This window comes from Etheostoma cragini, chromosome 13 (genome assembly GCF_013103735.1).
Source record: "Etheostoma cragini isolate CJK2018 chromosome 13, CSU_Ecrag_1.0, whole genome shotgun sequence".
NCBI lineage: Eukaryota > Metazoa > Chordata > Actinopteri > Perciformes > Percidae > Etheostoma > Etheostoma cragini.
In genome coordinates this window covers 11366291-11390921 of record NC_048419.1, presented here as the reverse complement: position 1 = coordinate 11390921, position 24631 = coordinate 11366291, and the positions used below count along the sequence as shown (strand labels likewise).

At 38.5% G+C, this 24631-nt stretch overlaps 1 protein-coding gene across 1 annotated transcript; it reads right to left on the bottom strand.

Moving 5' to 3' along the window:
• Window positions 1–1940: 1940 nt before the first annotated feature.
• On the bottom strand, window positions 1941–22677 carry LOC117955251 (sodium/potassium/calcium exchanger 3). The gene is made up of 17 exons (XM_034889583.1): window positions 22260–22677; window positions 16289–16399; window positions 9199–9275; window positions 8955–9029; window positions 8759–8843; window positions 8256–8359; window positions 8099–8173; window positions 7975–8000; window positions 5400–5453; window positions 5189–5322; window positions 4896–5062; window positions 4581–4812; window positions 4128–4294; window positions 3494–3608; window positions 3269–3381; window positions 3047–3112; window positions 1941–2523 (listed from the first exon to the last, which is right to left on the bottom strand). The coding sequence occupies exons 1-17, from the start codon at window positions 22360–22362 to the stop codon at window positions 2413–2415; spliced, it is 1815 nt and encodes a 604-aa protein (XP_034745474.1). The 5' UTR covers window positions 22363–22677; the 3' UTR covers window positions 1941–2412.
• Window positions 22678–24631: the final 1954 nt, after the last annotated feature.

The window sequence follows — 24631 nt, the reverse complement described above, 5'->3', positions numbered from 1 at the left end:
TTCTTTTCCTCATTTTTAATATAAAAGGACAGAGGAGCAGCAGTTTATTACAAATATAGAATATGCAGCATCATTTGACATAGCACACACACAGACACAATTTGTGTGAGTATGTAATGTGCTGCTTCTTTCCTCATCTGAGTGAAAATGTTCCACCAAAAGGAAATAATCTCATAAAATGTACAAGAAACGATACAAACATCAATTGTCGTACCTAAACGTGAAGTATTACAACTAACTTGCACTCAAAGTCATCAAGGTTTGTGACACTCATCAAAGTTATATATTAAATTTCATAGTAATAATACCTCTAAAAATACTGTATCACTAGGTTAATCTCTTTACGTACACTAAGGTGTACCAATAATTGCTAATTAGTAGTTAGGCAAAATATTGTCACAACTGTGTGCATTTTCATCTCAACAGTTATATTCTAAAAGTCTACTGACACATACACAGTGTCCTTTATTGCAGGACTAAAGTACGTCACTGTCTGTTCGGAGGTTTTTGCTGTAATTCAGTGCCACCTGCTACATTAAAAAGCATGTCAATATTTCCACACTAATGGTAAAGTCAGCTAGGTTGTACATTCAAAACATTCAGTGATGTTCAAACCTAAGGTCAACAGACTATATTAATCTGCTAGGAGTTTTTTTTTATCTTGAACAATAGGTCCAAGCATGACAGATAAAGTACCATTTGTTAACATCTGAGAAATCTGCAGAGAAAATATGATTCAACCTTTTAACCTACAGCTGTATAAATAGTTGAGATAGCCACTAAAACCACGTCAAATACAGTATATATATATACACATTTCTCAATCCTTCACATATCTTTTAGTTTTGTCAAATGAACAGAATATCCATTTCCACAAAGCCAACTATGGATTTCAACATCTTGTCTCACATCCTGATCCTGGACTGATTATATAAAGTCAGTTATTCTGTACTATAGCCCAGAAGGATCCTGTTTGGGTAGTCTAATTTCCCTTACTGTAAATCACAACTGTAAATCACGACTGCTACTTGTGTACATTCGACTCAAACTATGTGACTAGGATTAAGAACAGAAAATGATGGGGAGACAATGTGTGGACACACAGTATATATTAAAAATAACTTGTGATTGCTGTGGTATTGATGAAATTAACTAACTAATTAATTCTGTGATTAATTTGCTGGGCTGCAGCTTTCAGAACAGACATCAAAAGAGCTGCAGTGATAGGAAGCAGTCTTTTTCAAATTACTGTAAAGTTGAACTTTTATTGGCTTATTGATTTAATGAAATAGTGATGGCATCATTTATTATGTTATCACTAATGCAACAATGCATCACCAAGCAGAAGCAGTTTAGGTTTTTAATGTGTTAGCTTGTCGGCTGGTAGACTAACTGGGCTGAGTTTTAGCAGGAATGATCTCTCTCAAAACTGAAGCTTTTAGCTTTTCGTTGAAAGGCCATGAGATTAACTGTTGTATATTCAAATATAAAACAGGAATAACTTGTAATAGTTGTTAGAGGGTGGAATCTGAAATTTGAGATCAGTATGGTATCTAGTTGTCATCAAAATACTATTGAGCATTATATTTTTTTTAGGTGATGTCTTTCCCTTTATTATATTGCATTATAAGGCCTAGTGTGGATCAACGACATTCATTTCCAGGATATGTCTAACTCTGTTCTCTTCGGGAAACAACAACAAACTTCGACATAGCAAGCTACAGGTTGAAAATGACAAATTTGGATTGTACAACAGGGCTAGCCTGCTTGGTTCTTTCGGGGAATGACTGCAAAGATTTACAAAGAAATGTTTACGGCATTCACTCTCTAACTGGGATGTTTTGGGATTGATTGGTGGGGACTTGCTATGGATGAAGAAGAAGCACAAAGAAAAGCAAATTACGTTTAACCATGTATCAAGCTAACTTACAGTTGTCTCTCCGACGTGAGCTTAGCGCCACCCAAGATGATTGGGATTGTTTCAAATGCAAAAAACAACCCAGAGTTTATTTCTCCTATCCTGGAATGTAGGTGTGGAGCCCTTACTCTGCTCTTGTCTCTCATTGCAGGTTTTGCAATGAGAGACATTGTAAGGCCCGACAAGCCAGTTGCTTCCATTTGCCATGTTATCCATTATTTTGCTTAGTCAACCAATATGATAATTTAAAGACTGTTTTCATTCTCTGCACTGTTCAGAAAGGAGAAAAAAAATGGTACTTTTGATAAAAGATTTCAGTGTGTGTTTTTGTAGTTGCATTTGTACAACGTCACTCTAGCGAGTCCAACAGGAGGTGCACAGAAACTCTCACAGGAAACACAACCGACACTGTCACTCTCATTTGGCTTCAGGTAAGAGGACGTGTAGTAGAAAGTTAGGTACTCATGTTGTCTGACAAAGGTTGACATTTGACCTTACATCTGCCCAAAGAGGATGGAGAAGAGCAGGAAGATGGCATAGAGAAACAACAGGCCCAGACCCAGCCGGCGATCTAGCTTCCAGTGGTTCAGATGAACACTTGTCACCTGAAAACATAGAGACAGTGGTGAGCAAGAGCCAAAAAGACTCACCTGTAATACATTTTTAGTAAACTCTAAGAGTGATTTTAATAGAGCTTGACTGATACTGAATTTTTGAGGCCAACGTCAATATTTGAGGGTTCAAAATATCAAGTAACTTTTGAATTATGCATCAATTTATTTTTTGGTCCACCTGATCTGTAAACAGCTCAGCATGTACAGTAGTACAACACATACAACTGCATAGTGACATTTTTAAACCTCTAAAAACCAGATTCAAGTGATTTTTCATTTCATTAAAGTCCTTAAATATTAGACAAATTATATTAGAAACGGTTTCTGTTTTTGCCTTTTTAGACTGAACTAGTGACCTAGGAGACATGCAGGTCAAATGGAAGTGTTTATTGAAGTTGCAGGACAGTGACATTCCCCCCCCCCCCCCCCATGTTCACAATATCTTTAACTAAATAAAAATCCATCTATAATTATTTTACATACTGACAACAGATATTAAAACTTGTTTCCTCACCGTCAGAAACACAGATGCCAACAGAAGGATGACAGAATACACCAGTCCTTTATTATTTATGGAGACCTATGGGCCGGAAAAGCAGGTGTCACCATTTTATGAACATCTAACAGAACTGAGCATTTAAAATATCAGTTTCGATAGCCCTTTTACACACATGCAGACATCAGTAAATGACAGATAGAAGGAAGAGAAGATTGGTATTATTAAGTGTATGCATACTGATGATCCGTAGTCCACCACAAGGGTACGCAAAGCCCAGGGGAAACCCAAACCCAGAAGGATGTCAAAGATATTGCTGCCTATGGAGTTAGACACTGCCATGTCCCCCATGCCTGAAAAGAGACGGGAAAAGTGACAGAGAATAGCTAAATTGAAGCCCTTGCACCACAAAGAGAAAATAGACAAAAAGACTTGGAAATTCAGAATGAGGTTTGCGCTTTTTACCTTGACGAGCTACAATCAGACTTGCCATGCAGTCCGGAACGCTGGTCCCGGCTGCCAGAAAGGTTATGCCCATGATGTAGTCTGGGATGGCTAGTGTGTAGCTGATGATGGTGACCTGACAGAAACGTTACGACACATCATTGTCAAGAATGCACAGAGGGAGTAGTTTAAGGTGGTACATCCTCAAATAACAACTCTCTGTCCCGTTAAAGCTTTCAATGGGCCTCTTTTCAAAGGTAAAGGTACTTTATTGTCACATACATGTAGTGAAACCCATTCCTGAAGGGAGCAATGGGCAGCCATTTACAGCACCCAGGGACAAACTAAAGATCTGAACCAGTGCCTTGATCAATGCGCTGACTGGAGAACCTAGTAGTACAGTATATGTTTTTTGATGGTGGGGAAAAAAACGGAGCACCCAGAGGAACCCTCCGCAAACACACAGAGAAAATACTAACTCCATACAGAAAGGCCCAGAACTTAAAGAGTACAAGGCATCCTGTGGATTCTAACTGTATTGTTGTATTAGACCAACAGCAACCTGAAGCATCTGAGATCAGTTTTCTGTCATTTCTATCATTTCAAAATTGAAGCTCACAGTCTGTCTTCAGTGCAATGAGTCGTGCCTCCTTACCATCCACACCATGAGGTAGGAGAAGATGGCGATCCACAGGGTGGAGGCCACAAATGTGACCATGAACCAGCGGTGCCATCGTGGCTGAATACAATTAGGTACAGTGCAGTAGAGCAGGAGGCCCAGAGGCCACTTGATCAGCCACTTCACCCGCGCACAGCAGCTACCTGTGAGGAGCGGGAAGCCGGTCAGAAGGACACATAGTAGTCAAGACAATCAAGTATTTCAAGAACTTTTGTCAACCAGGGATAAGCTACCACATCAAAAAGAAAACATAAAAAAAGAAAGACCACACACGCACGCACAACACATACACACATACACACACTCACAACACATGCACACACGCACTACACACACACACACACACACACACACACACACACACACACACACACACACAAATCACTGCAGGTTAAATCTTACTTGCACTTTACAGCTGAACTTCCTCACCTGGTATGCGCACAGGATTGAAAATCCCATCGTCATCCTCCTCCTCTGTCTGGCACACTCCGACCCCTGGCTTGTCTCCTGATTCTGTTTCTCCTATCCCAGGAGACTTGCCTCCATTCTCCAGACTGCAGGACCCCATCCTCTTCAGGTTGTTGCTGGCTGATCCCCTTTGAGACCCGGGGCCAGCCTCGCCGTCCTGCTGGTCCTTCGAACTCTGAATCAGCCTCTGTCTCTGTGAAAGGTGAGCGGGATGTTTTTTGTTGTAGAGCTCAGAGAAGATTGTGTTATAATGTGCGTTCCATGTGTGTCAAATACCTCACTGATGACCATGCGTCCTGCCATGGAGAGCCTGGTGCGGGGGGAGAAGTGGGGGGTGATCATAACACGCAGGCCAGCATCAGAGAAGGACAGTTTGTGGGGGTTGAGGATGAGTAGCTCGTCCACCATGATGACTGGGGAAGCCTCCTGATGATGGGCTTGGCCTGAGAAAAGGTTGTTGTAGATTAAACATGACAAATAACATTTTAATTATATTAGACAGTTTTTGAGAGAACAGACACAGAGCAGCAAAGAAGAGAAGAGTAGTCATTATTCAAACATCTTCTGACCTTTATTGAGAAGCACCAGGGAGGTGTTGCAAGCAGAGGCATCCTCTCCCATCTTGTCGTTCTCTGATCCGAGGCAGCACGGCCCGGAGCTCCTGAGTTGACGTGTCACAAACGCCAGAAGCTGGGAGTTGAACCTGCAAACAAACCGTTACCGTTTGCTTACATCCATATGGCATAGAGGCATGATATGTGTTTTGTCTGGTAAACTTACTTCATGATTATAATGTAGATTCCATACATGGTCATAAGAAGCAGGGACTCCCACCTGCACAGCAGGTAATAATTTGTGTTAGTCCGGACTCAAATACCACAAAGTTACACAGTTGGTGTGTGCAGTGTAAGTGAACCCCTTTTTAAAATGTCACATTAAATATAACAACTTAATCTTCTGTCTTATTTAAATCATACTCCACTGACAGTGGTGTCTGTAATGCCTTACATCAATATAAATGTGTCAAATACAATTAATTTGTAATTATTTATGATTTATAGAGCTTCTTTTTTTTTAATAGTAGTTATATAAGAATCCTAGATACCTTAATGCATTGTTAAAATTTATACAGCATCTCTCCACTTCTATAAACTAGATTTTTAAAAGTTGGGAATAATAGGGCAACAAACAGAATTTAAGCAGATCAGTCAAGTTTTAAATGTGTAACTTTTATGAGAAATGACTAAGTACCTTTTCTTCTGAACTTTACTTTAAAGAGTTTTGCTAATTTAGTCAAGAACATGAAATGTTATAAAGAGTAGAAACCATGTTTTAAGAGGCTTTAAGCTGGAGTCCCACATACTTCCTTTAGCGGGGCTGGATCGTACAGTATTTATCCTCATAAAATACAAATACAGCCCTAAATACAGCACAGCACTATTGAATAACACTGTTGTTTACGCCTTAAAAACTTCATCAACCTCACCCACAAACACCCAAACTAAACTTGTGCAAACAGCTGTTCCACTAAGCCTGGATAGACTAGATGACCACTGTGATATTCTGAGCATGCAGTGATTTGGCAACATGAGCTGAACCACAAATCTGACCACATGTATTCAGAAGAACAGTGGTGAGGTGAAATACAGAGGGATAGCCTTGGCTTGGCACACTACGATTCAATAAACAGCCTGCCATATATCACTGATAAACCCACAGCTACAACACACATTAAAGCCAAGAATAAATCTACTTTCATTAAATCCAGTGACACATACAACAATTGAGAGCCGGTATTTTTTACAAAAGGTCTCAGGTGGATAGAACAGAAAACATCCAGGACGGGCAGCTAGAAGCTATCAAGAGCGCTAAAGGAGCCTGTTACAGTTTTTTTTTTATTGCTAAACAACACCAGTCACAACTGAAACCACATGTGCAAAACTCTAACTACAGTCTGCACTACAGTTCACATCACCTTCAAAACACACTCCAAGCCACAGACATCTCTTCACACGTCTCAAAACAATCTCAGTGCAACCAAACACTATGAACAATTCTCACTGAGATAACATACCCACTGTCACCCAGAACACACAGAGTAAAAACACTAGGATCAAACACCTATACAGAAAGTACTAACTTTTCATCTAGTTTGAATAATTTAAGTGACTTTACCTAAACAATATTTTCTTCAAGAACAGAGTGAAATTATTTTTTAATTTTATACTAGTAAACAAGGTACACACGAATTAATGAAAATCCTCAATCACTATGTTAGAGAAAAAGATATTGATACATTTTTATTTTATATGTAGTAATTCCCGTAATAACTGGAATTGTTAAAAACTAATGGTACGTAATAGTTGTACAAGTTTTTAACGACACATTGAATGTTCTCTCTTGCCATGAATCTGCATTATTTATATGGTAAATACAAATGACTGTGTAGTGCCCATCTCCATAACTTTGTGAAAAACAGTAAGTGTGCAGTTTTACTATAGAAAAGGAAGTGTTTTTCTAATTTTTAAACTGTTTATGTAACCTCAGACATCTTAGCTGGACATATTGGTATCTTTGCTCCTTAACCTGTTCACTGTTTCTCTCAAACAGTACACTGTGTAATTGTTTCATTCTCATTTGGTGTTTCATAATTTCCAAAACAATCTTTCTGAGCTTTCCCTATATATACAGTATATGTTCACTAACACAAGACACCTGCTTAGGCTTTCAGCTCTAATTGCAATCAGCAGTGTTTGAAATGCACCAGGCTGAAATCCATTCTGTTTTGAATATGTGGTAAAACTGAAAAAAACTGTAAAAACTGTGTTGAGAAGCAATGAGAAACGAACTAGAGTTTGGTTCACACGAACTGCTGCTGTGTAGACTTTAGTTAAAGTTTTGCATTTGTGTTTCCAGTTGTGCCCACTGTCGTTTAGCAATTGGAATAAACTGTAAGAAGGAAAAGCTACACAAAAAAAAAACAATTTATCAGCTAAGCTCCAAATCAATGACCACCGATTTGAAATTGTGCTTGTTCCTCAGTACCTCTACCGACTCTAAAATGAGCTGACTAGAAATACATATTTAGATGTTTTGCTACTGTTGAGTACGAATAAGACACCAAATTGATTTAACATGTTGCAAAATCCCTGATGTTGAACTGGACACCCTCATATTACCGATTGTACTAATGGTCATTTGAGGGCGAGGGTGTTGACACCAATCAGAGCGTGTGGGGACAGAGATGAATTTGCAGATCTGTGCCAGTATAAACACAGATACTACTGTGGGAGTGCTCCTATGGAAATGTGATCATATGAAAAGTAAAAACAGAACTCAAGGTAGGTGGACTCACCAGACAACTGTGGCATCATAGATAACCTAAAGAGGGGATAAAATAGATTCTTCAAAACCCAATGTGGAGGCGGAAAAGTTTAAGAATCAATCATTGATTTTTTTGACCAAAAAAACCATCTCACCATAATGAGAGTCAGCACAGCAAGGATGTAGTAGGAAGAATCTCTAAAAAGGGGCCACCACGTCAGAACCACGGTCTGTAGAGAAAAGTTAAAATAGGTCAGTGTTTATTCACTCAAGAAGAACTGCATGAAAGACTTTGGTTAAAGTTGTTCCCACCTGGCCCGAAAAGATCCCACTCAGGCCAATGATGACCAGGATGTTGAAGACGGCGGAGCCGACAATTGTGCCCACTCCAACATCTCCTTTGGTGATGAAAACACCTGAGGGTGGGTGACAGAAGGGAGGAGAGGAAGTCAAATAGGTGCATTTGGTATTCCACTTTGTTTGGTTTCAGATTAGATGAAATCTAAGATTGGGGTCTGTGGACTCTTATTTCAACTATTTACACAGAGAAACACAAACCATCCAGCTTTGTATTTTGAGTTCACTAGTCACTGATCTCCATGAAAAAAAACTACAAATATGGAAAAATCCCTTTTGAAGTTTAAAATTGGACTCTGCTGACATCTGTTGGATAATTGTTGGACTGCATTGTGAAAGCTATTTCAAATCCCAGCATTTCTCTGCTAAAATGTTAAGAGTAAGTGAAATCTAATTTTGGCATTCTTTTTTAAAACTGCTACAGCTGTTACCTGGTTTTGATTGGCTGAGCTACTAACCAATGAGAGAGGTGAAAAGCTCTGGAGCAGAGCTTCCTGCAGCCATAAATGTCGCCCCGGCCACATCTTCACTGAGCTGCAGGTTCTGAAAATTATATTTTTAAAAAACAGCTTGGAATAAAATGATAATAATCAGATTTGAATCTGTTAAACTAAGAAAATGATATCTGATTGCAGGTTGGTGCAGTCTGCTCACCTCAGATATTTTTTCAAGGGAGGGGACAAAGTAGTCGTCACAGACGATGGCCAAAGCATAGAACATGTAGATGGCCTGGATAGTACAGGAGAGCACCAATAAGAGAGAGGAAGGACACATGACATACATAACTAATTTATTTTACGAAAAGGCAGGGTGCCTTTTCGTAAAATAAATTAGTTATGTAGGTCGTGGTTTGCAATGTTGGCCTCTGCAGATTTCAGGCGATATGTGAAATACTCACACAGAGTGCATGCAGACATACAGCCCCCTTCTTCCTCTGCTCCTTGGTAAAGATGTCCTGTGGAAACTCATGGATGGCTGTGTGGGTATCGACATGATGATAGATATGATATCATATTATACATACATTCATTTACACTCAAAACTCATGGATGGCTGTGTGGGTATTAACATGATGACAGATATTATATTATACATACAGATATTATATTATACATACATTCATGTACACTCAAAAACAGCCATGTTCTCTAAGCTGCAAACCAAATGAAAACTGCCGTTCAATCAATTTACTCAAAAAAAAAAAGAAAAAATACATTAGGTACAAATAGTACGTGAGATAATTATGTAACAGTCTTTTATCCTGCAAGGCATTCGTTCATATCTGATGTTAATACAAAATATTTCCCTTAAGTATGGAGAATGACATTATTTACTTATTACCCTGTTGCTTATATATTTTAACAAATGAAATGATGTGCTTCTCTTTATTCTGATTTATGATAAAAAAAGCTTAACTTTTTAAGTATTACTATTATAGTAATTGCATTCCAAAATAAACTCATATATAAAAAAGAAATGTCATCATTTAAATTGTGTCATCAGCTTGTCTTTTTTTAGAAACCACATAAAAACCCATAACAACATCTTCTGTCTTGCGCTGAAAAGTAAGACAGGAAGTGAGGTGAAAGTGAAACTGGCAGCTGCTTTCTGTCCTTCCTTGAGTGTGAACGGAAAAAAAACTGGAATTGACAGCCTAGCTTCCCTCTGAGCCCTTAACATAACAAAAGAGAGCCTCAAGAGTGTGGTGCAGCTCCAATTTGCAACGCAGAGCCAAGCTGAATGAATTTAAACTACCGGGGAGCATGGAGCTATTAATAGCTCTTCTGCTGTGTGAGACAACAGTGGGCCGACAAGCTCACAATAAGCACAGAGCAGTAGTTACGGAACTGCATGGAAACTGAACAACAGACTGCATGGATTAAGAGGGTCCCTTGTGATTGGGGATATGAGATTTGATCTTCTACACTGTAATGTCAGAGAGTGAGAGGAGGAGATCATATGGTCCCAAGGAGGGGACAGTAATTTAGCTATGTTCAGTTAGAAAATGTAAATGTTAGTGCAGTAATGTTTACACATTTGGGTCTGTGCCAGAGTGCAACACCGCCTGCCTGGATGCTTATTGTGCCATAAACTTCTTTAAGTGCATAATTTTCAAGGCCCAGAGTTGAAGTGAGTTACTGAAGGTTAGTAGTGTTTCTGTTTTCTGCTCTCTTAAAGCACTCTGTTAAAGCACTGTGGCTTTATTTCTTTCACCTTCTTCTTTGCTCTCTGTGTTTCGTCTAACGGCCCTGGAAGCCTTCCAGTCTCCTTCTTGCCCCAAAACATAAACTCTCAGGTTATTCTGCCGGTGAAAACCGAGGGCTGCAACATATACCTCAGATGGATGCTTTAAGGAGTTGCTCTGGTGCAGGCAGTTGCTATGGCGACACTCTCCCTGGGGGCAGCTTTTTTTTTTTTTCTTTTTTGATGGGTGGCAGTAGAAAGCCAAAGGCAAGGCAATTGCCTGAACGGTGAGAAAGGGGGAGGTGAATATGTGTTTCCCATGGTTAGGGTTTATGAAAAATGAAAAAAAGAGAAGTGACAGCAGCTTTGGACCGTAATGTCTAAAAATATTTATTTTCCCTTACAAACCCTCAGGAGAGGTCTGAGAGCGAGGGGGGAGAACGGCATAGAGATACACAGCGTATTTCAGCATACTAGTTAAATGAAGGCTACTGGACAGGAATATGCTTTGCTGAGACTCTTTATGTTGTGATTTCACAACACAACACCGAAAACTAAAGCACATAAGTTCAAGTTGATTGCCATCTGCAACTTCCCAAATCAGGGATTTAAGCCAGATGTGCCTTCATCTTGATAACATCAGTGGTTTTGTAATGAAAGGTTGAGTTGCAATGTTGATGTGCTGTTACTCTGATGGTCCAAAGTGCATCTGTACTCAGACCTCTAACATCACTTCTCTCTGTGCGGTGTCTTTTTAATGACAGACTCGTGAAATGCTCCCATACTCTAACTATTTCACCTATGATCCAGTTGTGTCACAGTCTTCCCCTCAGCTCTTTGTTTCATTCCTACACAAGCTGAAGGGCTATTTTTTTTAAAAGATCCATGAGTGTAAATAGCGCCGTACGTTTCATGAACCTCCTCACATTTAATGCACATAAACCAATGTTGTAAAACATGAAGGACATAAATGTGTGTGGCAAATGTGAAACTTTATTAAAATTGGTGAAAACACTGATCTATGTCATCAATTACAAATACAATGCCACCATCAAAAACGTATTTAAAACATGTGCAGAATGCTGGATAACTCATCTACTCTTAAAAAACAAAGAGCTGAATTTATCATTTGGAAAAATGCTAGGAAGCGTTTTGGGTCCGTTTGCAAAAATACTGTTTTAATTCAAAGTATTAAAAAGTCTTTCCTTTACCCCCGCCAACAAAAATAAGATGGCTTTCCACTAAGAAATGCATGAAATGCAATACTCAAAAAGGCACATTGATGCATAAAGTGTGCTGTAAGAGTGTAGCGGCATCAGAACGTTCTGGGGAGAGTCCTTTCTGAGAATTACAGAAAATTTGAATATCAAGAGTTTCCTTTTGTCTGGAATTGTGTATATTAGGTGTGACCCCCATCTATCTATTCTATCCCTGTTAACAAAATAAAGTGAGATTAGAATATCTTGAAAGCAAAGTTATATGTGTTTAACAGAAAGTAGATTACAGTTGAACGTAATTTACTTGAAATGCTGCCCATAAGTTTACCAAATCAACCAAGACATTGCAAGATGTTTGGCAAAGACAACTGTATTTTGTTCTTGTTATTCTTAGTCTGGAAGAACAATGAATGTAATATAATTAACAGTCTGGGTCTATGGTAGGGCTGCCTAAGGAATTGTTTGTTTTTCACTCTGTTTCTATTGTGGGTCATTATTCATTTACTGATAATTTTGTTGTGATATCTAAGACATCCTGCTGGCTTAACTTAATGTTTACCTGCTAACTAGCAGATATTGTCGATTATGCTGTAAAGCAATGAAAAGAAAATGATACATTATAACAGAAAATAACACTAAACAACAATCTTGTTTAATAACTGCCCATCATTATAAAATGAGAAGCAAAGCGTGTCTGCCACGTTAAAGTGTACAAGCCCTTAGTTGACCGCAATACAAAGTTTTCAACAATAATGAAACACTGTGGCCTTTTTTAAACTGCAGCAAAGCATGTAGAGCTGGATAAAAATAACCAATCTTTGATTTAGTGATCTGACATTGATGAACAAAATCATGAAATCAATCTTTTTTCACCGTTTACCATAGTGTAGTTGTTTTTCAAGAATGTTCTTCTGTATATTCACTCTACTCAAAGGCTGTAGTCTACAGTTACATTATATTGTGTTGAAGACTACTGTCACTTGTTAATGAAAGAACTCTAAACAAACATTTTGGGGGGTAATTTCTTAATGCGAACATTAACCTGATGCATTATAAAAATTATTTGAGGGTTTCTTCTTGCTTGTATAACTTACAGCATAAGTGCTGTGAGAATATTTTTTATACCCAAGCAAAATTGGTACTGTAACTAGTTTTCCCTAACCTAATTGTTATTGAATCTGAAATGTAATTGAATCTGGATTCGGGAAATCATTGGCGATACCCAGAAGTAAAAGCAGTGCTGATGTAAGGAGCTGAGCTCTCTCTGAGTCACCACGCTGCAGGGGGCTTCAGTGTAGCTGAATGAAGGGGCAGTGGGTGGTGCAGAGAAATGTTATCGACCTGAGAGTCTGCAGGGCGTTCTGGAGTGAAGCTAACATGGATCAGCCAAACTGGCATTGGAGTATTGAGCATGCGCAAGCCTGCATTTCCAATGAGGAATAAAACAAAATGCATCCAGGTCTTTAATGTAAATTCAATTATGAATTTGTTCTTTGATTTGCTTTCCTTTGAGGCAGTTTAAATAGGACGCTGATGAAACGACAGAAGGGTTTCAAACCACACCTCCCGCCTCGCATATAAAAAAAAAACACAAAAAATTATGTGTGACAAAAGTGCTCATAAAACACCATCCATTATCATCGCTATCAACCTTGTGGGTGAGGAAGTAAAATGTGAAGTCAAAGGAGATGTCAAAATCTCTTCTCTTTAATGACAATCAGAATCAGAATCAGCTTTATTGACCAGGTATGAAGTATAATCAAGACTTATGGTCAGCCTTAACCTCTACCCTTAATTTGTTCCTCAAACATTGAGTCATTTTAAACTAAAATAAGAATGAACAAAATGATCAAACAGTTGTTAGCTTAAAAGTTTCCAAAACTTTACTTGGCAACAAATAATGGTCATATTAACTGCTCTTTACTTTGTGTGGCATCCATAATCCGACTGCCCTGAAAAAAGTACAAGACCATTTCAAGACAATTTCTGTTAGTTTATCTGCCGGCTTCTCTTTCTCAACTCTTTCCTAAAAAAACTCAAATATGGCTGTGGAAAAATACTATTCTCAGCCGAATAGCAACATAACAAGCTAGCCAAAATAAACAACATAACAAGCCTCAACAACACATAAAGTATGAGCCATTTACATCATTTAGATTCACCACCACCCCTTCTCCTCGTGGTCTATCTTAAGTTCTTTAGGACTTCCAATGTTTGAAAGACAGAATTGTCTGGGTTTCAAAATTTAGCATTCTGTTGCCTAGCAATAACGGCTCAGAGGCTTGTCAGCTGTAGGCGGTTCACACCGTCTCCATCTTGCTAAGCAGCGAAGGGATGAAAAGAGAGAAAGAGTCTAGGGCTGGACGTTACTGTGCAATCCCCAAGATAATATCCCCCGAGATCCAGGGCAGGCTTTTTAATCACACTACAGATTATGCAATCACTGTCAGACGGCTCAGGTTGAGGGCGGCAACCTGAACTTTGAGCCGTCCTCCTTGGTGTGTCTTATACTACTTGTCCAGATCTTTGTTTGCCTGCTCGTCTCCAGCGTATTACCACAGTGAAGTATCTGCCCACAGTACGCTTGTGTCGTGGTAAGAGATAATGAGGGAGATGTGTTTGCAGCCGGGAACTCAATAAAGGTTAAGTGTGTTATCGGGTAGCAAAACACAAATTGCTGAATAGAGCAAATGGAGCACTGGTACAGAGAGACAGTGAGTCTTTCATTTTCTCTTTCAAGAGTTGATAAAAAAACATCTCTAAAGTATTTACAGAAGAAGACTTGCAGGGACAGTGAGGTGCTATTAATGAGTGAATTTACTTACAAGCGCGAGATCAAATGAGCTTTGATGAGTCAGTGTTCTGCACCTCAGGATCTAGATCCACCGTACACCTATTTAGGATTAAAATGGCTTAGAGGTTTGGTGATAAAATGTTGCTTGAATTCAAGGTTACACCTTTAAAATGAATGCACTATTTAGTCAAATCATTTTTAAAGGTGCTATTGGTAGGATTGCAACGATCCAGGATTTAACCAAACAATTTGAACTTCTCAGTCCCTCCCTTTCTGTAATATTACTCAAAGTTAGTCTTACCTACTGCATCTTTAAGTCAAACCTTTCATACAGAACAATAGCCAGTGTCAGATGCACATAAATTATTTTTCAAATAATTTAGGATGCCCTGATATGATAATTGTTCCCAACTGCTGTGACAAGCAAAATATATTTGAAAAGTTTGGGGAAGTCTCTAAGACACATCCTTGTATGCAGGAGATGTTATGAAAAATAGTTTCACTCAAATCTATTTTTAAATTATTCACTGTGTGCAGGTTTATTTTTAGGTTGCACCCGCTCAGTAGGAAGAGTACATTTAAGGTGGTATTTTGAAGTGTAGTCTGAAATTCTATTTGCATGTTATATTATTAGCATAAATTTGCATACATTTCTGTAAGATTACAATAATCACAATGCAGTTTGCACACAATACCTATTTTGTGACTACCAGCCTATTATTAGCACCACCAGAGAGTAAATGCAAATGATGTGAAGATACAGAATTGCATCTTTTCATAAGGTAAAAGATTTTTCATTGTGCAGCAGTGTTATTTTATCTACTCTGTGCTATTCGCGAAAAGATTTCCTCTTTGATCTGAATTTTTAATCATAAAACTGTCAGCTGTGATGAATTCAGCTCATGTCAGCCAGCCAGCCATCTAATCTGCCTGGGAACCAGAGGGACGGCGAGAAACGTGTAATTATTGCTGTCGATTGGCTGCAGTGATAATGAGGAGTAGTTTGAATCTGTCTATACATTTTAGGGTGCAGCAAAACTCAGAAAGCAATTGAAGGTAACTTGGTGCCTGCTAAAGACAGAATAGCAGCTTCCTCTCGTGTGCTCCATCTGTCTCCTTGAGTCCGTCTGTGCGTAAGCTTGACACTGATTACACACTACTGACAACTGATACAATGTCACATGACCTTTCAGTTCACCTGCAGGGGATAGGCAGAAATCTCTGGTACACCCTGCCTTTACCGGCATACACCACACATGCACGCACGCACGCACGCATCAGCATCACTAAACCACTTCGAACTCCCTACATTTTCAAAAACACAAAGCCCATCTTCAACAATGTTTTCTCAGTCTTAATAATTCAAACAATGAATCAAATCTATTTTCTTCATAGCTATAGGTGATCTAAGAACTTGGGAACATTAGAACTTTCACAGATTTTCCTTTTAATGGGTTTCCGTAAAAGCTACCAAGCCGATTGGTCTAGGTGGTATAATGCACCTTAACACTGGTTTCCAACTGGTTTTCAAAATTATACTATAACTTTAAACTAAGAGTTTGCGGCAGGTTGCCCCTAATCTTTGATAGCTAGTAACCCTGAAACCACAGAGCCCCACTCATAGCAAATCTCAATTGAACCCCTGTATACATACACTGTGATAGATGTTATCCACATCACCCACGCCTACCCTGAATAATAAGAAAGTGTTGCAGACAGTCAGACAGGGAGAGTTTGCTGGTCTGACCTAGAGGAACAGACGACATCCATCCAGGTAAAGAAGAAAGACTCACCTGCTCGGGGCTGATCTATGCTCTGATTGTCTGAATTCTCCTGCATCAGCCGACGAGTCCATCGCAGCTCCCCACTGTTCACACCTGGCCGAAACCCAGAAGACTCTGTCTCTGTTACAAAACAACACCAGAGTCATTTTATACAGTTGAAATACCTCACACACTCCAATAACTAAACCTATGTGCTTTAGGGATGGACTAATTATTGTTTTCATTACGGGCTAATACCTGGATAATTTTTCAGTTTGATTGATTAGTTAATGAAATATAGAGCTGAAACAATCAGTCGATAAAACAGACAATACTACTAGAAAACTGTTTTGATAATTGCATGATGGTTATATTCAAGAAAAGATGGAAGGATTAGCTACTTTTCTTTGAATATATGAAAGTAAATCTTCAGGCATTGGAATGTTTTTCTAACAAGACAAAGCATTTGAAGACGTCAGACTGGGCTTTAGTGATCTGTGACCGTTTTACTAATTTCCAAATGATTAATCAATTATTGAAGAAAATAGGTTGCAGTCCTTATAAAAACCGAAAAAGTCTATCACAGTTTCCAAGAGCGCGTGAATATGTTTTACAACTGCTTTTTCCAACCAACAGTGTAAAACCCTAAAAGCAGAAAGTTCTCAAATGTGAGAAAATGGAACCAGTGATTGCCTTTTTGTTTAATACATTTATTGCAGCCAGGAGATGCTTGTAATAACAAAAAAAAGAACCTCCAACTTAACTTTAACATCCAAATTATTCTTTTTCTTATTTCGATTTAATCAACAACAACAAAAATTTGACTTGTCCAAAGTATTGATACTGCTGCTTTTTTTGTCCATTGTAATTGTCTCCAGTTATACTTCTATATCGTGACAACTCAACAGACTGCAGTTTGTGTTTCTGGCTCTGGGAGAAAGCAGCAGGTTCAGTAATCCGTGATGCTGCCGTCAGCTGTCCTGAGCTATCAGCTCTGTATTTCATTCCTCGATAGCTAATCTCTGTGTGGCTTTGAGTTTTTATGACTTTAGTACAGCTACAGGTGAAGAATTCCCCACAGATACATCTTTCTCATCATCTCTCCTATGGGGAAAAGAACTACAGACTTGCCCTGCCACCGACCCATAGAGATTTTTCCACTTTTACAGAGAAGATAGCGAGGCTGTTATCATTATGCTTTGCACTACATTGTCCTTTCATTTACGAGGCAGCTTGTTGTCTGTCTGATGCGGTTGGTGATTGCCAGGCGCTGTAGTGTCTCTTTGTACCTTACAGCTCAATGAGCCCATTTCACGAGTCGTGGCTCAGAGGAGACGTGAAGGCTTTCATGTCGAGGCATCAAGAGGAGCTTGACTCGTATGAAATTCAAATGGATTCCTACCACAGATGGCTCTGCACCATTTCCACACTTATAACTTGGAGAAGTCTCTAACAACTACACCCCTTCTTGTCTCATTCAAAAAAGGAGAGATAAAAATGGGACGCTAATTATATCTCTTTTCCAGATTCAGATTTTATTAACTCGACAATTGTAGCACATACAAACAAAAAATGAATTACAACACTGATTAGTGCTTAAATGGTCAATCGATTAATTGTTTAGTTAATTAACAGAAAATAAATCCAAAAATGACAAAAGGTCTCCGTTTTGAAGTTCTCTGTAGTAGTGTTTTTGAATTGTTTGTGGACAAAACAAGCAAATTGAAGACATCACTTTGGGCCCTGGGAACTTGAGACAGACTTTGATATATTAATCTAAGAAATTAACAGATTCATTTTATGCAATCCCTAGTTGTGGAAAATCATTGGTTGTCAGCAGGAATAAAGTGGAACATACAAAAGGACTTATACAAAAGGTAAAACATTCTTTAAGAAACTTAATTGACATCGAATTACTTTATCTAAAAATACTGTTTTCAATACTTGCTTTCAATACTTTCAAATCCTTATACTTTATTCTTGCGTTCGTAAATCTGCATGAGATACTTGTCCCCCAGACTGTTTTCATTATAAAAGTTAGACTCAGATTCCTTTCCAAGGCTTTATATCTTCCAGTAAGTTTGAGGCTTCTGGTCATACTAACGCTACACAGCATTTCCCTCAGGAAATTGTTTAGCTGAGGTGGTAAACCACCCAGATCTTGGCGCCTCTTGTCTTGTGATCAACAACGTTTGATGACAGCCACCCTGAACAAAAGCCACACTAATGAAATTTGTCATTTGCTGTATCAAATAGCCAGTTTGCCCTTTTTCCTTAGGATCGATTTTCATAAAAGTGCATTAAGGTGGCCCACCTCTGCTGTAAAAATAAAATGGGAAAATAAACCAGCTAACAGATACAAAAATGTGTTTAAATCGGACATAAAGATCTGTGCCTCACACACTGTCTTCACTCTGACCCTGAGCTTTGTACTGAAGTTGCTTCTAATTAGGTGATCCATGGTGTTTAAACTTTACGGTTACAGTGATTGTTCCTCTAGATAAGACTGTCTACTAAAGGCCTAAAATGTAAATATAAAAAGGAAAGAGGTTACAGAAGGATCAGTGATGAAAGCTGAAGGAACAGAACATGTGTTTGTATGGAAATATCCTTATCCTGCTACCCCATGCATAATAAACATGCTGGTTGAGTGCAAAACGTTGAATGTAAATACCATAATTCATAATTCCTCTCTTTACACATCAGTATAATATTGCAGACTGTGGAGAACCTCCAGGCCAAATGCTTGTGACATTTATTTGTGATTTGATTTTGTCTTAAGGCAGTAAAGAAGTCAAAAATCACATGAATTAAATCTTGTTGAAACACATGCTGAACACTGCTGCAAATCTTTAAACAGCACTTATTTGCCATACACTATGTTCTGTTTCCTTCAGGAAAGACAAACCAATGGTGCCTCCTTCTTTAGCAGAAACAAGACATTTGATCCCGTCAATCACACATCAACCGGAAAGACCGGCTTCTTCAGGTCTTACCCCAAACAGGTTCACTGCCTCCACAGAAAATGTGTTTGACTGTAAAATCCTCAACAGTAGCAATGTGCTAAGTATGGCTGCCATTGAAGCCTAAGTCTTTGGATATTATCCCCCCAAAAAAATCTATATTTACAATTCAGTCCAACCCACTGAGCTCCATTTCCACGTAGATAACAGTGCAGTTGTCCGCATCTCCACTACCATTCAGACTGTGGATTGAGGAAGGGTCGTGATGCAGAGCTGATGAACTTTTGATTGATCTTAAATAGGAGCTAAACCACAGTTACATAAATGCCTGAGCATAGACAAGTTCAAAAGCCCCAGTGTGTCTCATTAAGGATGCAAAACTTGTGAAACCGTTGCTATCGACTGCCGTTTGATTGCAATAACCCTATGTACAGTTCTGATGCTTTAAGTGACCAAAAGTGGATCCATAAAATTTGTCATCTCTTCTTACTTTGGACAGTTCCTAATTTAATTGAAACAATTTCAATTTTGGGGAATAGCTACTTTGGCCTAATTCAAGTTTTCCATTACCAATACTGATACCACAACATTGTTTTAATAGGAGATAATACAATCATGTGACAAATTTTCCAATAATTCCGATGAAATTAGAAAAGTGTGTGCAGAAAATTGAATCAAATTGATGCAATGTATCATGTATGCAATGGGTACGTAAAAAGGCTGCAGACCCCTAATCTAGTCTTTCAGTTTAGTCTCGCCACTCTTATCCACCCCGTTTCCTGTCGTAACAGGCAGCAGCTACAGCTGATAAACTGGCACGGGCAGACACGTTAGTGACTAGCTGGTAAACAAAGTTAAGCACTAGCAGCTAAACAGCCAGCTATTTTCTCTCAGGATTTGGTAGAGACCAAAACAGAGCAAAAAGGAGAGTGAATATTAAACTTTCATCAGGAGCACAAGAACACAACTCCAATGAATGCTAATGTTGCTTTGTGTCTGGCTTGTAAAGATCAAAACCCAAGGTCTGCAAAAATGGAAATACTTGATCATTGTCAGCATAGAAATGTGTTTAATATATTAACTGCTCCTAGTTTGTTGCTTCTGCAATATTTTCTAATTGGAGAACAATGTTGCAATTACACCTCCAGCAAAATAAATATCTTTCATCAAGCTGGTGGAGTTATTGTAATATATTTTTCTGATATCCAATCTAATAGTTTTTGCCAGAATCAGACTGATGTTGATAGTATAGATCAGAATATCCATAAATGGTTCTGCAAGCAGTGGTTTTCAGCATGCTACAGTATGTGTAATATTTTCCAAGCATTGTGAGAGTAACCTGCCTGTCGCCATTACAAACAGCAGAACACATGCCTATCCCTGTGCTTTTATATGGTTCTAGTTGAGCAGCCTTGATGTTGTTTAAAAAAAAAAAAAACTCTTCTGGTTAATAGCACACTCATAATTTAAAGGTGAAGTATAAATATTAATGACACAGTTCATTCAATGGGACACTCTTCCACGCAGGATAAGAGGGTGAAACCAACATGTAAATCAAACAAACAGAACAAAGGTCACACCACCACAACACATTCATATCATTATAATGCACACAGGACTACAGAGAACGATGCGGTCTGTGCTGAAGCCGCTGATGAGGGTGTGTGACAGTGTGCAAAAACATAAGCAAAGGTGATGGGGAGATAATGAGCTAGGTGGAGATGTGTTAGGGTGCTCTAATGCAAATGAGATATAAGATCTACTGCATAAAAAATTACTTTACTGACGCAACTGAAACAGTGCATAATATTATAGAGGTGGAGGATTTTAAGAAAAGGAAGTGTAGTGAAAGAGTTGGGTGTCAATCAGATATTTTATTTTATTATTGTATGAATAGATTAAATGAAAGTTACTGTAAATAATTCAGGACAAATAAAATTGATATATTATTTATAAACATTAAACAACAATCTATTTAGGCACTTCTTTTCCCCAGTGATAACATGGGGAAAAGCAGAAATTAAAAGGGCAGGCACTACAAATGAAACCTGAACCTGCCCAGGCATGCAGAGTATTTCTTCTGAGAAGATTCATTGTCAATCTGCGGTAAACTGGATTTATCCCCAATGATTGGATTTATACATGCCATGATTTCTGTCTGCTTAATGTAATCAGCACACTGTCACCTTTCTACAGTGAGAGTGGAGTACTTCAGGGCCAGAGGGTCAGAAGCTGGGAGACTGTTAGCAGTCATGTTAGAAACTACTGAAAAAGATTTAAATATTCAAAACAGTGATTCAGCTGTCTCACATGTGTTATTGTCTGTTAGTATGAAGACAATATGTTGCCTTTAAAAAAAAAATAGCACAACGCTGGACAGTAATTAGAATTGTACTGTGAACAATTGTACCAGCATTCTTTGTTATTTAAACAATTACATGTTATGTCTATTTTAACTCTGCTTGAAATACATTTGGATAAAGAATGCAGCAGGTCTACAGTCACACTTGTACAACAGAGACTGCATATAGATACATATCTTCATATTTTTATCCATTTCAAAGGTCCCTTGTAGATCCACGCCTAAGAGGAAGGGGAACTATATTTATCTTTGCTTATAATGATGACAAAGCACTACATGTTGAGCACAAAGTGCATAGATTAAACAGCATGTTCTACTTGTTTAACGAATGTAGCCATTTTTGGATAAAATAATGTTTTATAATGTGTAAAATATATTTTACAATTTCCTTTCCTTTTGATTGGATCCTTTGTTTTTATTCTAATACATTAAACTGATCTAAAAGAAATAGGCTACTAATGGCTGCATTATCTCTCTTTAGGGCAAATTAAATCAAATTCAAATAAGATTTAATAGTGATTAATAATGACTCTGTGTTCACTTATCAATTAGCGCAGCATATTTTAGACTGAGTTGCGTATATTGATGCAATAATAATTTCCACTGTGTAGCCTATCTAAATAATGTCCATAGGATTGTAATCACTGTGCACGCACGCGCAGCCTGTGTTTCTCACCTGGTGCCTGGATGACCTGTGCGAGCCAAATGACTGCGACCAGCCCGACTCCACAGCAGCATAACCGCTGGAAGGGCCGCCGGTGCCTCGCTGCTGCTCTCATTCCTCAGTCGGCCGCATATCCACCAAAAACATCTGTTGCTTTCTTTCTAACACTTGTTTCACACTTACTCTGCAAACGACTTCGTAGCCAACTTGTGTCAAAAAAAATCCCAGCAACGACAAGCCTGGTTTCCCCCCTCTAGACTCGGAGCAGACGCTTTGCTGGATCACTCCGCCAAACCCCCGGGTCGCACATATCGAGGAAAAGCGGAAAAAAAAGCTTTCTGCGTTCATGTGTAGCCTACAGTCTGAAAGGTCGACAGCAGATCCCACAGCGAGGCGCCGCAGCAACAGGAGTCTCTCTCTCTCTCTCTCTCTCTCTCTCTCTCTCTCTCTCTCTCTCTCTCTCTCTCTCTCTCTCTCTCTCTCTCTCTCTCTCTCTCTCTCTCTCTCTCTCTCTCTCTCTCTCTCTCTCTCTCTCTCCAGCAGGCGGCGACAAACTCAAGACTCCTTGTTCAAAGGAAGTGAACAAAATGTTTTCTCTTTCTTAGATATAGAATACGCGCCTTTTTAAGCTAGGTGACCCCCTGTTGAGATGCTTGCCGTTTATTCACATCACAACCAAGCTTCAAATTTAAACACAGGCCTACACATCAAAAAGCAGCCTGTCGCCTACGGTGCCGTCATCGCTCCTTACCCAGACTGCCCCTGAGCAGCTCTTGATTGGCTGAACACAGCTGACTCCGCTAATTAGGAGATAGGTCTGGCGATGCTATGACATCATCAGTTATTTTCAGATGTCATTGGCTCCTTCTAACTGTTTTCTTGTGAACAAACAATAAGTTGTGTTTGCATTCAGTGTAGGCTATCTTACCAAAACAATGCCGAAAGCATTTCCTTCCTCATAAAACATTTGAAACCGTTTTCTTCTTCACTTGCTTTGTATGTGCAGGATTTCTGCGCGTGTTATCCCCACCAACCTTCGATCAGCGGTTCGGACTAATTGCTTTCTCTTGGGGGAAGTACTAACATTGTTGGGGATTTATAAATTATAGTGTGGTCTATGCTCTATCTGTAAAGTGTCTCGAAATAACTTTTGTTATTATTTGATACTTTAAATAAAATTGAATTGAATTACAGCAGTCTGATTCACTAGTTTCCACCCCAGGCTACGACCAGACAGTCTGGTATAAAGTACTTAAAAAGAAATAATAATTAATAATGAATGTAGCAACTTAACTTTTATAAGTAAAAGTTTAAAAAAAACTTTGAATATGAAATTTATTTCAGCTTCCTTATAGTGAAGCATAAGGGTTGCAAAAGATTTTTTAACATCAAATTCAAAGCCTGATATGAATAGAGAAAAACTGAATTTAATTATTTTTTGTTCAGTGTAAAGTAAAAAAAACATTTCTTGCAAGAAAGTAACTAAGTATATTTACTTAAGTACAAAATAGAGGTACTTGTACGTCACTCAAATATTTTCTTTTCATGCCACTTTCTACTTCTACTCCACTACAATTTCAGAGGGAAATATTGTACTTTTCACTCCAATACATTAATCATTAATACTTTTACCTAAGTAACATTTTCATTAAAAAGTAATTTTTGCAGTGTGGTATTAACACTTTTACTTAAGTAAAGGATCTGAATATTTCTTTCACCACTGCTAGTGACGAGTAACAAAGATGCTCAGGGGAAATGTAGTGTAAAATCAAAAGTATGCATTTTATTTAGGATCTGTGGTGGAGTAAAAGTGAAAGTTTCCAGCAATATTTATTTCAGATAAGTAAAAATTCTACTTAAGTACAGTACTTTGTTACATATACCCCATTACCAGATAATATTACAGCTGGCCAGGAGATCCTCTACAGCCCCCTGATAAGAGAGAGAGTGATAAAAAGAAAAATACAGCAAGATGCAGGGCCATCAAGTAGGCTACAGTCAGTAACATTTTGATTGGACTGACTTAGATGTCAGAAAAAAGGAAAGTACAAGGGATTTCTCTTAGTGTTTTACTCTTCTCTGGCTTCTTTTTTAGCTCCATAATTTGAATTATGCCGAAATGAAATTTTTAAAAGTTAGTGGACTGCCCTGCTGTCTGTGTAGGGAAACAAAGACTACTTGTCACACAGAAACCTTCCAGAAACAGTGTGAAGATCCAGAAACAGTGCTGCAGCGCTGCCTGCTAATAATCCACCCTGCCAGTTTCCCAGAACAAACCCTTTTACGTAAAAGAGCATGTACTGTACAGTAGTCTGGTTAATGTCTCCCATAACAGTAAAAGTAGGCTCACACAACATCATTAACCTTGAAGTGTCCTGGGTGTT

Coding starts and splice junctions, on each gene's coding strand:
- LOC117955251 (XM_034889583.1), bottom strand. CDS start 22,362: ATGAGAGCAGCAGCGAGGCACCGGCGGCCCTTCCAGCGGTTATGCTGC. Junction 9,276..16,288: donor CATAGATCAGCCCCGAGCAG/GTGAGTCTTTCT, acceptor ATACCCACACAG/CCATCCATGAGTTTCCACAG. Junction 3,113..3,268: donor TGGTGGACTACGGATCATCA/GTATGCATACAC, acceptor TCCGGCCCATAG/GTCTCCATAAATAATAAAGG.